The sequence below is a fragment of the Malaclemys terrapin genome, chromosome 23 (assembly GCF_027887155.1).
Source record: "Malaclemys terrapin pileata isolate rMalTer1 chromosome 23, rMalTer1.hap1, whole genome shotgun sequence".
Classification (NCBI taxonomy): Eukaryota; Metazoa; Chordata; order Testudines; family Emydidae; genus Malaclemys; species Malaclemys terrapin.
The window spans coordinates 12845495-12862626 of NC_071527.1; the positions used below are offsets into that span (position 1 = coordinate 12845495).

Consider the following 17132-nt stretch of genomic DNA (forward strand, 5'->3'; position numbering starts at 1 on the left):
TTCCTGTGGCCAGCCCAGCCACTGGGGTCAGGGAAGGAGAGACCTTAGTTCAGCAGGAGTTTTGGGGAACCCCTGGTGGGGGCTTGGGACCCTAACAACCCCTTAGTGTCAACTGGCAAAGGGTTCCCTGGTCTGTAACAGCAATGCCTACCAGGCCTGACAAACTCACTGCACCTAACACATTGCTGTCATAGTATTTATCTGCAGAGAGTGTTGTGTGGAGTGTCAGATGAAAGCTCATTGCACACACTCGTCATTGTAAGCACTGTGCGATGAACGTACAGTCGGCACGTAAGAAGTTATGTGTATCTACTACAATGTTCTAAACTATGGAACTAGGCAGAGCTGACAGACAAGTTTTCTTCCAGACACAGTATATTTCTTCTCCTACCCCTGACGTAGATGATGCACTGTAAAGCCAACACAATAGGGACCCCATTTACGTGTAAAAGTCAACACAAAAAACAGGTTGACAGGGGGCTATGCAACAAACGGGAGTGTGGGAGCACTCCCTGGGACCAGCACCCCAGGAAGGGAACCACACGGGTCAGCCTGGCTTCGGGGGACAAAACAGTGAGTTTGGGGAAAGCTAAAGAGAAGCAAAAGGACGTTTGAGCGTCCATTTGCTAGGGAAACCCCTTGAAGGGGGTGGGGAGTCATGAAACCCTGGATCTTAGTTGTGGCTGAAAACTAGCAGCTCTGTCAAAGGCTGTATCCATGGGAGAGAATCTACTCTATTAAACTGGAAAGGCCACCATGAGTGAGTGTGGGCCTGGGATTGTGGTTCATGTTTTGTTTTATCTGTGTACCCAGTTCTGCCTCCAATATTCTTACGGCTCATCCGAGTCTTTGAATCTTTGTAAGTAAATGTATTCTTGTTTTATCATAAACATACCTCAGTGCTATGATATTAGGCAGTGCGAATCCTCAGCTGAACCAAACCAGCTGGTGTGTGCACTGTTCCCTTTGGGGGACAGCGAGCCTAGTAACGCCAGCGAGTGCCCAGTAACAGGGGCGGGATATTACAGGGCTACGCTCTTCAAAGAGAGCTCGGGGATGGAGAGCACTGACTGTTAACCTACAAGCACAGTAGGACTAGCAAAGTCCTGAGAAGAGGGCGTGAGCAGCTGGAAGGCTGGTGGTGCCAGGGAGCTGACTTCCAGCTACCACAAGAAAGACTCCTTCATACTGGAGGCAACAGGGCGGCAAGAAAGCATCACAGGGCTGCTTGGACTTGTCCATGTGGGAGGACACCGAGTCTCTGCTTACCATAGGCGCCAACTTTCTCCGGCGCCGGTGGGTGTCCATGCCCCCCCCCACCCCGGCCCCGGCCCTGTCCCCGCCCCGACTCCACCCTTTCCCTGCCCCTATTGGATCCTTTCCCCAAATCCCCGCTCCGGCCCCGCCTCTTCCCCTGGCACGCCGCATTCCCCCTCCTCCCCCCTCCCTCCCTGCCCCGCGAATCAGCTGTTTCACGGCGCAAGGGCTGGGAGGGAGGGGGGAGAAGGACGTGGCGGCGTGCGTTTGCAGCGGAGGTGGAGGCGGAGGTAAGCTGGAGCAGGGGGGGCGAGGCAGGGAGCTACCGGTGGGTGCTGAGCACCCACCAATTTTTTTCTGTGGGTGCTCCAGCCCCGGAGCACCCATGGAGTCGGCGCCTATGCTGCTTACCCCTTTCCTCCCCCGCCCCCAGGCAAGCCCAGCCCTGCATTGCCCCCCAGGCAAGCCTGGCCCTGTTTTCGCCTCTCCCTCCCTGCAAGCCAAGTCCCATCCCTTCTCCCTCAGGTAAGCCCAGCCCCCCGTCCCCCAAGGGTTCTCCCTCACTCGCAGGAGTTGATGATTCTCTGGAAGACCTCCTCACACGCCTGCCGCAGGTTGTTCTGGTTGTCAGACAGGTCATTGGCTGCACACTTGCTGGGGTCAACTTCACAGCTATCCTCCGACTCGTACAACTGGGCAATAGCCTCCCCTGCAACACACATGGAAGAGCCCAGACTGACACGGAGCCTGGGCGGGTCCAGAGATGAGGTGCCAGGGCTGCAGCCGGACAGGACACAACGGGCATAGTACAATCGAGCTGGCCATTTGGAGACGCCCAAAGAATGTGCCCACTTGTGTGTGAGTATATGAGACTGTGCATGCACGTGTGTGTACATACATGTACAAGTGGGCTCATGTGTGCATGTGTATATGTACAAGTATGTGTTTGCACAAGTGCATGTGTATGTGTGTGTGTTTGTACAAGTGTGTGTGTGTGCATGTATGTGCATGAGTGGTGTATATGCACATACAAGAGTGCACATGTGTGTATGAGCATGTGTGTATGCACATATGTACAAGTGTGCATGTGTGGATGTGTACAAGGGTGTGCGTGTATGCACATGTACCTGTGTTTACATGCACGAGTGTGTACGTGTGTTAACAGCTGCACTCTACTGCTGCCCGCTGCTGGGTGAGGTCTGGCTAAGAATGGCATTGGTTGCCCCTGCCCCATCTTGGGCACTGCGTGGCCAGAGCCAGGACTCTCTGATCAGAGCTGAAGGGCCAACGCTCAGTCTGATGCAAATGCACTTGGCCATGGGGGCTGAGAGAGCAGGACGGGGATATTGCTGGCAGAAAGGAGAAAGCAAAGTGCTGCAAGGAACAGGCCCTGGAGGCCCATCCTCTCTCTGCACCCCCCCCCTGCAATGTGTATTGCCCCCCTGGGGCATTAGCCTGCCACTACAAACTCACCAGTGCATTAGCTGGCCCATTACACCCCACCACGTGTTAGCCAACTGACCTATTACACACACAAACACACACACCCACCCCGTGGGCTAGCCGCCAACCCATTTCCCCCCCCCCATTAGCCAAATGACCCATCTCTCTCTCTCTCTCTCTCTCTCTCTCTCTCACACACACGTGCGTTAGCCCATCAGCCCATAGGTCACTCACCACCAACTGTTACCATCCCCCCCCCAGTGCGTTTGCTGGCTGGCCCGTACCCAGTGTGTCCAACAGGTACTGTCCCCCGACCAGCTTCATGTATTCGTCGATGGCCTTGGTTGCCAGTGTGTTCTCGCGGAAGATCAGTGCCTCTCTGTCATCGAAGCGGTCCAGCTCCGCCACCCCCAGGTCGATGAGAAATGCCTATGGGGCCAGAGGGGGTGGGGTCACTGGGATCCAGACTTTCCACCCCTGGTCCCCATCCCTGGGCCCACCCAGCCCCATCCCTGCAGCACACTCCCAGCCCAGGTTGCTGCAGCACCGCCAGGCTGGGTTTGGCTGTGGGGTGAGGGAGGGGGGGCTGCTAATGACCATTTGCCCCTCCAGGCCCTGAGGAAAGCAGCCGCGGGCTGCGCAGCTGGGGAAGGACCCTAACTACCCTCTCCCAGGGACCTGTGAGCGACTCACCACCCAGCACATGCCCCATCACAGTGCCACCCCCAGCCCCCTCCCCTCCCCCTGCCAGGCAGGACAGCCCTTCCTCTCCGGGCTGAGCCCCCCAGTTATACCCCAGAAGGTGATGCTGGGCAGCCCACCCCCCACATCCTGGGGCAGCAGGGGGCCCGATTGGAATACTCGGCAGCGGTCCGGGGCCTCGGCAGCACTTCGGCGGCGGGGGGGTCCGCTCCGGGTTTTTCGCGGCCCCAAAGGCCCCCCCGCCGCCGAAATGCCGCCGAAGACCCCCGGAGCGGGGCCCCCTTAGGCGCTGGCGTGGGGCCCGATTCTGGGGAATCAGGTGAATCGGCTTAAAGCCGGCCCTGCCCCCCCAGAGCCCTGCAGAACAGCTCCCTGCCCCCTGCAGCGGGTCGTGCCTCGGCTCCTGCCCCTCGCAGCACAGCAGGGCTCTCTCCCACATGGGGGCCGCGGAGCCGGCCCTACCTCAGGCTCTCCTGTACAGTTCGGATGTCCTGGGACTGAGAGCGCCCCCTGGTGGCTCAGCCATACCTTAGCTTTGCCCGTGCTCTGCAGCACATGCACCAGGGCGCTGGCAAGTTCTTCTTTGTGGCGCACAGCAATAGCAGGCTCCAGCCCGGCACACAGCTCTCGGTAGTGGAAGGTGATATACTCGGCGAACTCTTTGTAGCTCACGATGGGCAGCACCTGGATCTCCTGGTAGCGTCCACGCAGCCGCAGAGAAGGTGCCCGGCTGGGGGCAGCTCCACACAGAGGGTACCATTTCTCCAAGGGCTGGCGCGAGGCGGCCAGCTCCCCCAGTGGGATGGTCACGGTGCCCAGGGGACTGGCCTCCCGCCGCCGCCCCTCTTCCTCCCGCAGCACGCTGATGTGCAGCTCCCGTGCTGCAGGCAGCGTGGCCAGCTCGAAGAGCTCGCCCCAGAAGAGGGCCCCGTCCGCACCCGCTGACTTGGCCGTAGTGCGGGCGTACAGGGCGCCATCCAGGTGCAGCTGGCAGAAGAAGCGCTTCTTGGGGGGCAGGTCTCGGGCCTCGTACACCCAGAGGCTAAGGGTGTTCTCCACACGCTCGCAGTTGTCCTGGGGGAACGGCACAGCTTGAGGGGTGTGGACACGCCTCGGCAATACAAGCGAAGGGAGACCCCCCCCTGCTCACATGGAGGGGGAGCAGCTCGTGGGGAGGGAGAAACCCGGGGTGCTGTGGGGCAGGGCAAGGGTGGGGGGGGTGCTGAGGGGCCAGGTGATGTGAAGGGCAACTGGCAGAGGGTGAATTCCTTGTGCCCGGTGCAGATGGGAGTGGCTGCACTCCCCCGCCCCAGCTGGTGAGTCGGGGGGGGACACAGCCATTCCCCAGCTGATGTATCGGGGTGGGGGGGAACACAGCTACTTCCCAGCTCGCATGTTGGGGGGTGTAGATGGTATTTCAAGGACTGGGGGACATAGCCGTTCCACACCTGGCATTTCTGGGGGGGGCGCAGCTGCTCCCCAGCTGACATTGCGGGGGGGATAGCCATTCCCCAGCTGGCATTTCGGGGGGACATAGCTGTTCCCCAGCTAGTGTTTGGGGGGGCGCAGCCGCTCCCCAGCTGACATGGGGGGGATAACTGCTCTGCAGCTGGTGTGTTGGGGCCATCTCACCTTGTTGGGCTGCACGGTTCTGCGTAAGTTCTCAATCCACCGGTCCCGCTCAGCCACCGATGTGCAGCCGAAACAGCGGCTCCCCTCAGCATTGATTATCTGCGGGATGAGAGGGAGGTCATCAGTGGGGGCAGCACGGCTGCAGTAAAGCCGAGGGGACCTGGTGCGGGGTCATGCTGGGTCAGTGGCCAGCCTTGCCATGGCGGGGAGGAGGGGACGAGAATCTGCTTGGGCTTGTCCTGTGCTTCCAGGACAGGGCTGGAGCTCCTGGGTTGGGCCTGTCCTGCTCCATGGGTGACCCCCATTCAATCCTTGCCCTTGGTGCCCCAGGGCAACAATGCGCTCTGGCCCTGGAGGGGCTGGTCGCTTGCACGGGGAGGCGCCCTGGGAGCATGGGGGAGGCCGGGAGACCCACCCCGAGTCAGTCCCTGGCCCAGCAGCACCGTTACCTGGAAGCAGAACTTCTCTCCCAGAATGCTGCTGTGCAGCGGGCGGATCACTACGTCCTCGCCACTCAGATCCAGCTCAGCTGCACTTGGTGCAGGCAGCAGGGACTCACGGGAGCCATGGCGGCTCGGCAGCCTGGGGGGGAGAATGAGCCAGTCACGTCCCGCCCAGCCCCCGTGCCGCTCCCAACCCAGTCTCTGCCCACAGCAAGGGGGCCGAGTCCAGAGCCTCTCCTGGAGCGGTGATCAGCCTTTGCCCACACCTGCCCCCTCCCCACTGGAGATACCAGCTTCCTGGTGCACAGAGCACTGGGGCGGCCTAGGGGCAGGGGGGTTCTGCTGCACAGGATCCTTCGGCACCACTGTACCCAGCTCCTCACTGTGGGGAGTTATTCCACCCATCTGCCCAGGCCCCAGCCTCTGGGGGGGCACACACTTGCAGCAGGGCCCCTGGGGGACACGGGGATGGCCTGCTCTAGGCCTAGGAAGGGAGGAGGCTGCAGGGTGGGGGCACTTCCCAGGGGCATCCACACTTTCAGTCCTGTCTGGGGGGCAGGGCCGGTGCAACCCATTAGGCGACCTAGGCAGTCGCCTAGGGCACTACTATTTGGGGGCAGCGACCGCAGCGGTATTTCGGCGGCGGGACCTTCCGCCTAGGGCGGCAGAAAAGCTGGCGACGCTCCTGCTGGGGGGGAACCCCCAGCACCCTGCTCGCTGGGGGCTGCTGTTCTACTGAACCCTATACAGGTTGTTACATTGCCCTCACAACTAGGGCATCTGATCACCCGCACTGGTCCCCTTGGAGGGGTGCCCACGGGCTTTGCTCAGAGGAGGCACGCTCTCCAAACTCCCCAGATCCTAGGGCCCTCCCCACAGCCTTGGCCGAGCAAGGGAAGATGGGGCTGAGGCTTCTTGCTCTCATGCCCAGGGCAGCGGTGGTGTACCTGTCGCCGTCCGTAAGGGGCGCTGTTGTGGAGTCGGGCTTGGATGCAGTCCGGCCCTTCCGTTCTCTTAGCCTCTTCCATATCAGCCCCTAAGATGAGGAATAGCCAACAGTAACAAGGCTCTCGTGCCACTCAGCCAGCGCTGAAACATAGCCACCTTGGGAGGGGGGGGGGGGAGAAGAGCTACCCCGATAGCTAGGGAAGGGGACCGGACAAGGGCTGTGAGCCCAGGACAATGCTGGGGGGCCAGAGAGGCAGGAAGGAGTTAACCAGACCAGCTGGGCACCTGGTAGTCTGCATGGCCGCTGGGCTCAAGGTGGAGGTCTCTGTGTGCTCCTACATAGCCCTATGGGCATGTGTGAGCGTCCTTGAGTGTCCCCAGGGAGATGTGGGATCTGTGTCCCTCTCCGGAGTTATGTCCCTGGGGTGTGACACCTAGGGCCTGTCCCCTCTCCCATTCCCAGCTCCCCGGGTCAGGGCAAAATTCTAGTCCTAGCTCAGCAGCTGGGATTTTCTTACCTTCACGTTACTGAACTGGGAGCTGGTTGACACGTCGTTCTCAGGGCCTCTTCCCGGGGCCCGGGGGCTGGGCGAGCTCTTCCCCTCGGAGGAGAGATCTACAAGAATCAGCCACACTCAGCAAGAGATCCCAGCCCTCCGGGGGGTCAGCTCAGGGAGGGGACTGGAGAAGGGCTGTGAGCCCAGTGTGACGTTGCAGTCTATATGGTTTTATAAAAATATGCTAATGAGTGAATATAATGTAACTGGAATATGCTTCATGCAAAAGGTCTCTTGTAAGGTATCATTTCAAAGCTTATAATCTACTGAGTGTGATTATCCTATTTGTATAAATGTACCACTTTTGTATCTGAAACTAGAAATATAAAATGTAACTCTGAGGCCTATTGTAATTATGTAAAAGTGGGGGCCATTAATGGTGGTTTGGAATCTTGATGACTCCCATTAACCAGGACAATTGTCTTCAGCTGGCTAAAGAGAGATCCTCTCCACCCCACTCTGCTAGCACCCCAGGATATCTGGGAGAAAACTGGAACAAAGGGCAGTGACTGCAAGGGGTGTGAGTGATGGCTGGACCCAGGCTAAAAGGAGATTAGTCTGTAAAAGGGAGCATTCTGGAACTGGTGAGGATCTTATCTGTATTCAGTTTGATTAGACATGGATTTGCACATTTTATTTTATTTTGCTTGGTGACTTACTTTGTTCTGTCTGTTACTACTTGGAACCACTTAAATCCTACTTTCTATATTTAATAAAATCACTTTTTACTTATTAATTAACCCAGAGTATGTATTAATACCTGGGGGAGCAAACAACTGTGCATCTCTCTCTATCAGTGTTATAGAGGGTGAACAATTTATGAGTTTACCCTGTATAAGATTTATACAGGGTAAAACGGATTTATTTGGGTATAGACCCCATTGGGAGTTGGGCATCTGAGTGTTAAAACAGGAACACTTCTGTTAGCTGCTTTCAGGTAAACCTGAAGCTTTTGGGGCAAGTAATTCAGACCCTGGGTCTTTGTTGGAGCAGATGGGAGTGTCTGGTTCAGCAGGACAGGGTGCTGGGGTCCCGAGCTGGCAGGGAAGGCAGGAGTAGAGGTAGTCTTGGCACATCGGGTGGCAGCTCCCAAGAGGGTTTCTGTGATCCAACCCGTCACACCCAGGACACTGCTGGGGGGTCAGAGAGGCAGAAGGGCGTCAACCGAACCAGCTGGGTACCTGGGAGAGGGGCCCTGGGAGCCTGAATGGCCACTGGGCCTGGGAATGTCACTGCACAGGACTCCCCCCAGCTCTTCCGGTGCCCCTCTGTCCTGGTCCGCAGTCCCCTGGTATCCCAGCTGTGGGCTCTCCCCACAGCTCAGCCAGTGCCCCTCAATCCCAACCCACAGCCCCTGCCATCCCAGCTGAGGGCTTCCCCTGCAGCTCTGCTAATGCCCCTTGGGCCCAACGCATAGCCTCCTGCTATCCCAGCCCTGCCCCCTCCCCCCAGCTCTTCTTGTGCCCCTCAGTCCTGAGCTCTCAATTGTCATGCTGGATCAGAGAGGATGGAATTCTCCCACCACTGACCCTGGCCAGCACCAGATGTTCCCAAGGAAGGTACAGAGCTCCCCTTCGTGGCCAACTCTGGAATAACAGGCCTGTAGGGGGCATTTGTCCCAACGCCAGCCCTTACGGGGCAGCTCAGGGGACCAAGGCAGGAGGGTTTGATCTCTTCTGCCTTTCTCAGTGACTGTTCTGGCTCTGAGCTTCCCCTGGGCCCTGCTCCGCTCACCACCCTCCCCAGCAGCCTCCGCATCCATCACCCCTGGCCCGCACCGCTCCCCTCTCATGCAGAATTGATTCCCAGGGTCCCTGGAGCTCCCCGTGCGATGCTGGGCTAAGAAGACTAATGCCAGTGTCTAGACAGAGCAGGCGAGGAGCAGCAGGCCAGGAACCGGACCCAGTCTCCAGTGATGGGCTCCCCAGTGCCAGATCCAGCTCTAAGACTCCCTACTGCTCCTCGATAGCTCTGTCTATAGCAGGGGTAGGCAAACTTTTGGGCCTGAGGGCCACACCGGGGAATAGAAATTGTATGGCCATGAATGCTCACAAAATTGGAGTTGGGGTGCAGGAGGGGGTGAACACTCTGGTTGGGGGTGCAGGCTCTGGGGATGAGGAGTTTGGGGTGTAGGAGGGTGCTCCGGGCTGGGATCAAGGGGTTTGGAGAGTGGGAGAAGGATGAGGGCTGGGGCTGGGGATTGGGGCATGGGGAGAGGCTCAGGGGTGCAGGCTCCGAGCGGCGCTTGCCACTGCTTCCAGGAGCTGCTTGAGGTATGTCCCTTCTCTGGCTCCTACACACGGAGCGGCCCCCGACTCTGCTAGCACCGGAGCAGGACCATGCGGCTGCTTCCGGGAGCTGCTTGGTACGGCCCCCGACCCTGCGCCCTGGAGCGGGGCCATGCCACAGCTTCCGGGAGCCGAGTGGTGTGGCCCCCGACCTGAGGCCCCGTCTGGAGCGCCGGAGTGGGGCAAGTCCCATACTCTGCTCCCCAACAGGAGCTTGGGGGCCGGCTTAAAATGGCTCGCGGCCTGGATCCGGCCCACGGGCCATAGTTTGTCCACCCCTGGTCTATACCCTGGCATTAGCCCTCTCAGTCCCAGTATCGCACGGGCAGCTCCTGGGTGTTCGTGACCCCCTGAGTCCCTTCCAGTTGCTGCTCTCCAGGATGCAGCCCACCCCACCCCAGCAATGGGACCTGTATCCCCCTAGGGGACGTGCAGTTCCTGCCCTGGGGACATGGTGAGGCCCTGGCTATGCAGGGGAGAGCAGGGGATTCCTTGTTTGTTTTTTTGCTGGCGGGAGTCTCCCAGGCGAGGGGAGTCTGGAGGATCCTGAGGGGCAGATTGTGGGGCTGCCATTTAGGCGTAGGGCAGGGGTCTCAAACTCAAACAACCACGAGGGCCACATGAGGACTAGTACATTGGCCCGAGGGCCGCATTACTGACACCTCCCCCCTGCCACTCTCGGCCCCGCCCCCACTCCACCCCTTCCATGAGGCCCCTTCCCTGCTCCCATTCCAACCCATTCCCCGAAATCCCCACCCCAACTCTGCCCCCTCCCTGCCCCCATGGGGAGCAGGAGAGGTGTGGGATGTGGTGGGGGCTCAGGGCAGGGAGTTGGGGTGTGGGGTGCAGGAGGGGTGAGGGGTGCAGCAAGGGGTCAGGGTGCAGGATGTGGCAGGGGGCTCAGGGCAGGGGGTTGGAGTGCAGGAGGGGTGTGGGGTGCAGCAGGGGGCTTAGGGCAGGGGGTTGGGCTGCAGGAGGGGTGCGGGGTACGGCAGAGGGTTGGGGTGCAGGAGGCGTGTGGGGTGCAGCAGGGGGCTCAGAGCAGGGGGTTGGGGTGCAGGAGGGGTGCGGGGTGTGGCAGGGGGCTCAGGGCAGGGGGTTTGGCTGCAGGAGAGGTTCGGGGGGCGGGCTCTGGCCCAGCGGCGCCCCGGGAAGGGGTTGGAACCTGGGGGAAGGGGGCCACAGGGGTCTGTGTGTTGCTGTTGCTTCAGGCACCGCCCCCAGCAGCTCCCATTGGCCAGGAACAGGGAACCAAGGCCAATGGGAGCTGCTGGAGGTGCTGCCTGAAGCAAAAGCAACACACAGACCCCTGTGCCCCCCGTTTCCCATGTTCTGGCTGCTTCCCAGTGCGCGTAAGGCCGGAGCCGCTCTAGGTAAACGCTGGGGGAGGGTGGGCGGGCTGCGAGGAGCTCGCGGGTCGCAGAAAATAACCCAGCGGGCCGCGTGTTTGAGAACCCTGGCGTAGGGTGACCAGATGTCCCGATTTTTGGGTCTTTTTCTTATAGGCTCCTATTACCCCCCCCACATCCCCATCCCAATTTTTCACATTTGCTGTCTGGTCACCCTAGGCATGTCTGATCCAGAGCTGGAGCCTCCCGGGGGGGGGGCAGAGATGGGGTTACCGCTCCCCCTGGAGGGGATCAAGCCCCCACCAGTCCCAGTTCCTGCCCCCCCCCCATCAGTCGAGCTGCTCTGGGAGGAAGTGGGAGGTGCAGAGCCAGCCGCAGGGACAGGAAGAGGCTCAGCACAGAGCACCAGCCCCTGAGTGCTCAGAAAGCGTCACCTGGGGCTCAGCCACCCCCTGAAGATGGCCCCATCCCAGATCTGAATGTCCTGGGGGGGAGCAGAGGGAGAGCAGGCACTGGGGGCAGGGCTGAGGAGGGGATCGGACCCCTGGAATGGGGAGGGTGTGATGGAGGAAGAGGAACCCAGGGAGGGGGGAAGGCAGAGTGTGGGGAAGTTAACCACCGGGGAGAGCTGGGCAAGGCAACGAGTGGGGGAGCTGACCCCCAGGGATGGGGGGTTGGGCAGGGCAGGGTGGGGGTTGTTATAAAGGGCAGGGTGTGCGGGAGCTGACCCCCTGGGGCAGGGCTGGGCTGGGCAGGGCACGGGGTGGGGGAGCTGACCCCACTGGGGGCTGGAGAGGGCAGGGTGTGGGGGGTGTTAGGCAGGGCAGGGTGTGGGGGAGCTGACCCCCTGGGGCAGGGCTTGGCAGGACAAGGAGTAGGGGAGCTGACCCCCAGGGGTGGGGGGTTGGGCAGGACAGGGGGCGGGGGAGCTGACCCCCTGGGGGGGTTGGGCAGGACAGGGGGCAGGGGAGCTGACCCCACTGGGGGCTGGGCAGGGCAGGGTGTGGGGGAGCTGGCACCCAATAGGCAAGACAGGACGGTGGGGGCAGCAGATGATACCCAGCCCCTTCTCAGAGCAAGGGATGGGGGTTCTTAAAGGGTCAGCACCAAATTTAAAAGTCATCTGAGTTACCAGCACTTGGTAGGACCCTGGGGACAATCATGTGTCCCATTCGGTCACGCAGCCCCTTTGGACAGCAGTGCTATCTACTGGTGGGTGGGGGTGTCACTGCCCAGCTCTCAGGTACTAGCCCTGTACTGCGATACCTGGGCTGTGTGTGCTCCAGGGAAGGGGGTTCACACAGGCACTAACTCAAAGGTGGGCAAACTACAGCCCGCGGACCACATCTGGCCACGGGACTGTCCTGCCCGGCCCTTGAGCTCCAGGCCAGGGAGGCTAGCCCCCGGCCCGTTCCTTGCTGTCCCCCTTCCCCGCAGCCTCAGCTCACCGTGCCACCAGCGCTTTGGGCGGCGGGGCTGCGAGAGCCACCAGCCTGCCCCGGTGCTCTAGACTGCACGATGGTGTGGCTGGCTCTGACCGGGCGGCCCGGCTGACAGTCCTGCTGCTGTGAATGGCCTGGTAAGGGGGTGGGCAGCAGGGGGGTTGGATAAGGGGCAGGGGATCCTGGGGGGCATTCAGAAGACAGGGAGCACGTTGGATCGGTGTGGGAGTCCCGGGGGGGGGCCTGTCAGGGGGCGGGGGTGTGGATAGGAGTTGAGGCAGTCAGGGGACAGGGAGCAGGGGGAGTTAGATGGGGGTGGGCTACCGGGGGGGCGGTTAGGGGCGGGGGATTCCGGGAGGGGGCGGTCAGGGGACAGGGAGCAGGGGGGGTTGGATGGCTCGGGGAGTTCTGAGGGGGCGGGAAGTGGGAAGGGGCGGATGGGGGCGGGGACCAGGCTGTTTGGGGAGGCACAGCCTTCCCTACCCAGCCCTCCATACAGTTTCGGAACCCCGATGTGGCCCTCAGGTCAAAAAGTTTCCCCGCCCCTGCATTAACTGCTGGATTTGGGGTTCGTTCCCAGAGCACAGTAGGGGTGAGATGAGACCCAGCCACATCGGGCAGGTGCCCAAAGCTTGGTGCCATCACAGACAGTGGGGAAACAGGGAGGGTCAAGTGATTTTCCGAGGGTCCCCCAGAAAGTCTGGCCAAGCCAGGGATAAACCCCAGCTGGCCGAGGGCTTCTCACCGCCCCTTAGCCCACTCTGCCCCCTGGCCGGACCCCTATGCACCTCTGGCTCCAGGCAGTCTCTGCTTCCCACCACCTGTGGGGCCGCACCTGTCTCCCCGAAGCTGAGCTGCCCGAGACTAGTGCGGAAGCCTGGCCAGTCTCAGCCAGGTGCAGGCGGGGGGAACAGAGTGAGGGGCTTGGCTGGGCCCCTCCAGGCAAGTGCGTCTTGAGGGAGCCTGGTGACTGCAGCCGGGAGGCAGGGCATGCGGGAGTGGGTCTCTGGGATGTGGGGGGAATGGGCTGTGAGGGGACAGGGAAAATGTGTGTTGGGGCACTGGGGAGTGGGGGTTCTGTGGGGAGTGCTGGGCAGTTGTGGTGGGGCTGTGGGCAGGGGGGCGCTGTGCATTTGTGGGGTGAGGGGGCGCTGGGCATAGTAGGTCCAGGGGGATTCTGGCCATAGGGAGTCGGGAGGGGGGCGGTGTTGGGCGGGGAGAGCTGTGTAGCACGGCTTGGGCCCGTCCCTGAGGGGCAGGGGCACGCTGGCAGCACACAGCTGAGTGGGCCACTGTGCATCTGGCAACTGCCAGTTTGTAAATAGTGGCCTCGCACTGGGCTGGGTGGAGCGGGGCCACCCCTGCCATGCCATGCCCCATTGCCTCTGGCTGGCCCCTTGCTCTGGGGACTGACCTCCCTGTGCCATGCACCATTGCCTCCATGGGGGCCCAAAAATATGTTTGGCGCCGGCAGGACCATCCCTAGCCATTTGGGTGCCTTACGCAGCCCCCCCGCAGGGGGCTGTGTGGGGCCCCAGGCCTCCCCCCCAGGTCTGGAGGCAGGTGGTGTCTGGGGCCACTTTGGGGGGGCTCCACAGGCCCAGAGTGGCCCAAGGGATTAGTGGGGGGCCAGGAGCAGCCTGCTCCTCTTCCCTTGCCCCAGCCCCAGCCGTGTCCCTCGGGGGAGAAGGCTTGGGGGAGGGGATCCGGTGAGAGCCGGGGGCAGTCCTTTCCCTACCCCGAGCGACACGGCGGGGGCTGGGGCAAGGGAAGCGGAGCGGACTGGAGCCGCATCTCTCCGCTTCCCGCCGCTGGTGAGTGCGGGGGGCATCCTTTCCCCGCATCACCAGCGGCAGGAAGCAGAGCGCTGCGGCAGGGAGCTGGCAGAGGAGAGCGGGCTGGGGCCGGGTTGCTCCACTTCCCACTGCTGCCGGTGAGTGCGGGGTCGCTGGGGGAAGTGGGCTGGGCCGGGGGCGGAGCAGGGGGGAAGGGTAAGAGGCAGGGCAGAGGGAGTTGTTCGGGGCCCCACACCCCCCTAGGGATGGCCCTTTCCCTTGGGGGACGGGGGGACGGCTGAGGGATAGGGCTAGTCGCCAGGACTGGTGCTGCCATGTTCGCTGCACGCAGTTGCCTAGGGCACCGTGACATTTGGGGCAATTTGGTGCCCTACGTAGCTGCGTATGCCTAAGGATGGCCCTGGGCACCGCCCGGGCCCACAAAAGATTAATCCAGGCCTGCCTGACTCCTAGACTATGCCGCCTTCTGGGCACAATGCAATCATCACAGCTGCCAAACCAATACAACCCGTCTCTGCTCCCATTAGTAATAACCTCCCCCCCCCCACATGCCCCCAGTCCCCCACCTGCCAAGGGCCCTGGCACTGCATCCTGCCTGTGGATACAGTGGAACTGTCCCTGCCCCTGTAATGCAGCTACCTTTGGGATAGAGCCCACCAGCCGCCAAACAGCAGCTTTTGCCCCCCTGACGTCTCTCCAACAGGCTGCTCTGAGCTCAGCGGAGGGACAAAGGACCAATTCCCAAACTGAACCCCTGGAGTGGATCCCCTCCCGGCCCCTGCGCCCCCCGCCCAGCTGGCGTGCTCCCCTTCAGGCCAAACTCAGCCCCAGCAGGAGCAGCTGTGGCTGGCAGGGGGAGGCTCCTAGTGCCCCTGCTCCCAGTGCCGAGGGACAGGTGCCCGGAGGTGCTGGGGTGCCCACAGAGGGCAAGCTGGGCGGGGCTGCCCTGACTCACCTCTCCGTGTGGCACACAGCAGCCAGCACCATGACCCCATCGCTCCAGCTGATCCCTGGGCTGGGGCGTCTCCCACATCAGCACCCAGGCAGCTGGGAGCCCTGGGGGGTGGGGAGGGGGAAGGAAACAGCCTGGCCCTATCTCTCAGGATCAGCACACGCAGCACAGAGGAAGCCATGACACACCCGAGACATCTCTGCTGAGAGCGCTTCCTCCCCAGCGCTGCATCCGCATAGCCCTCTGCAGCATGGCTCACACACAGCACCAGGCCGGGGGCTACGGGTGGCATGTGTGTGTGCATGTATGTGAGAGTGCACGTGTAAGAATACCCGTGTGAGTATGAGTATGCATATAGGAGTGTGTGCGTATGAATGCATGCATGCACTCGTGTGTGTGTACATGTGTGTCAGTGTCCATGGCACTGTGTCAGGGCTCACTCACCGGTGTCCCTCCTGCAGCCCAGGGACGGATGAGCGTTGGTCTCCGAAATGGAGCTGCCAGTTCTGTTCCGGCTCTTGTACAAAACCTGGGAGTAAGGAGCAGAGCCTAGAACATCAGCAAGTGACTGACCCCGGTGTCCATTCCTCCACTGGGCCTCCCTCCCTGTCACCCCACTCCCTCTGCCGGCCCCTCTCCTTCTCTGCCAACCCCATGGCCTCCATCCCTCCACTGGACCTCCGTCCCTCCCCATGACCCCCATCCCCTCTGCTGGGCCTCCCTCCCTACCGGTCCCATCCCCTGCACCTGGCCTCCCTCCCCACAGCCTCCATGCCCTCCATAGGGCTCCCTCCCACCTTGGCAATCCCATTCCCTCTGCCTGGCCTCCCTCCCTGCAATCTCCATCCCTCCACCTGCCCTCTCTCCCTCCCCACAGCCTCCATCCCTCCACCCAGTCTCCATCCCTCCCTGCCACCCCCATCCCCTCCGCCCAGCCTCCCTCCCTGCTGCCTGCCCAGTCTCTCTATTCCCCATGCCCCACTCACCCCTCCATTCCCCACACCTATCCCTGCCCAAGCCCAGAGGGTCTGCAAGGCTGGGCCCTCTCCCAGTGGTGCCTCTCCAGCAGAGCAGAGTCTCCCCCCACCAGCCCTCTTGGGCAGTGGCTGCTGTGGGGCAGCTTCAGTCATTGGGTCCTCCCTGACCCCTGATGCCATTCCACCCCAACAATACACAGGCCCAAGAAGCTGCCCCCGCCTCCAGCTGGGGGTTCAGGAACCGGCTCTGCCCAAGGGCAGCAGGTTCAGCTCCCAAGGGAGCCCTTGGCAGACTCTAAAGCTGCCGGGTGGGGACCCCTGGGGCTGGAGCAGGGGGGTGAGGAGCCCTCCACAGATCCAGAGTCCAGTTGGGAGCACAGTGACCAGTGGGGTGCAATGCTGGGAGCGACATCCCTGCCCTTACCACAGGCCCCTCACCTCCTCATCCCCTCCACCCCACTTCCCAGGCCCCTCACCTCCTCTTCCCCATCTCCCCCCTCTGCCCCACCTCCCAGGCCCCGCACCTCCTCATCCCCTCCACCCCACTTCCCAGGCCCCTCACCTCCTCTTCCCCATCCCCCCCCTCTGCCCCACCTCCCAGGCCCCGCATCTCCTCATCCCCATCCCCCCCCTCTGCCCCACCTCCCAGGCCCCGCACCTCCTCATCCCCTTCCCCTGGCTAGGCCCCCTCACCTCCTTGTCCCCATCCCCACCACCCCCAAGCCCCTCACCTCCTTGTCCCCATCCCCACCACCCCCAAGCCCCTCACCTCCTTTCCCCATCCCCCCAACCCCCAGGCCCTTCATCTTGTCATTCGCAACCTCTCGTCCCACCCCTCAAGCCCCACACCTCCTTTCCCCATCCCCTGCTTTATTCCCCCCAGGCCCCTCACCTCCTCGTCCCTGGCCATCAGCACCAGCTGTCCATCCACCAGGGAGAAGTTGGAGACATCCCAGACAGGGACCTCGGGGGACGGGGCCAGCGGAATCCGCTGCACGGGGCGCACGCCATCTGGGGGGAGAGAGGCAGCTCGTCAGGAGGGTGACATCTGGCCTCAGGGATCAGATCCCCCCAAATCTCCCGACTCCTGTCCACACCCGCCTCTGTCCATCTCTCCCCGCTCCTGTCCATCCTTTCCCTCCCCGCCTCTCTTTACTCTTCCCCTGCCCCACTCTCCTGGTTGGGTTTTTATACCATGCCCATCACTGTGGGATCTGGGCAGTGCTGCAGTCAGGCTCTGGGCCTGGATCCCCGCAATGCTGCACTATGTGAGATGTAAGAGGCTGGCCTGGCTGTGGGCCCATGGACCCCATCACACCATGCCACACTCTGGGTCTGCCCCTCTG

At 61.9% G+C, this 17132-nt stretch overlaps 1 protein-coding gene across 2 annotated transcripts in view; it reads right to left on the reverse strand.

The window, feature by feature from the left end:
• RASAL3 (RAS protein activator like 3) overlaps positions 1-16761 on the reverse strand; it is a 37103-nt gene extending 20342 nt beyond the window's left edge. The window contains exons 1-9 of one of the 2 annotated variants that reach the window (XM_054012221.1): positions 16679-16761; positions 15254-15338; positions 6944-7041; positions 6425-6513; positions 5484-5616; positions 5035-5133; positions 3931-4476; positions 2985-3129; positions 1822-1966 (exon numbers count right to left, since the gene is read on the reverse strand). In XM_054012221.1, the coding sequence (XP_053868196.1) occupies positions 1822-1966; positions 2985-3129; positions 3931-4476; positions 5035-5133; positions 5484-5616; positions 6425-6513; positions 6944-7041; positions 15254-15338; positions 16679-16696 (1358 nt within the window). In that variant the 5' untranslated portion in view covers positions 16697-16761. Of the gene's footprint in view, positions 1-1821; positions 1967-2984; positions 3130-3930; positions 4477-5034; positions 5134-5483; positions 5617-6424; positions 6514-6943; positions 7042-14812; positions 14879-15253; positions 15339-16678 lie in introns of those variants that run through there. The other variant, XM_054012222.1, reaches the window with a different exon arrangement.
• Between the last annotated feature and the right edge of the window lie 371 nt (positions 16762-17132).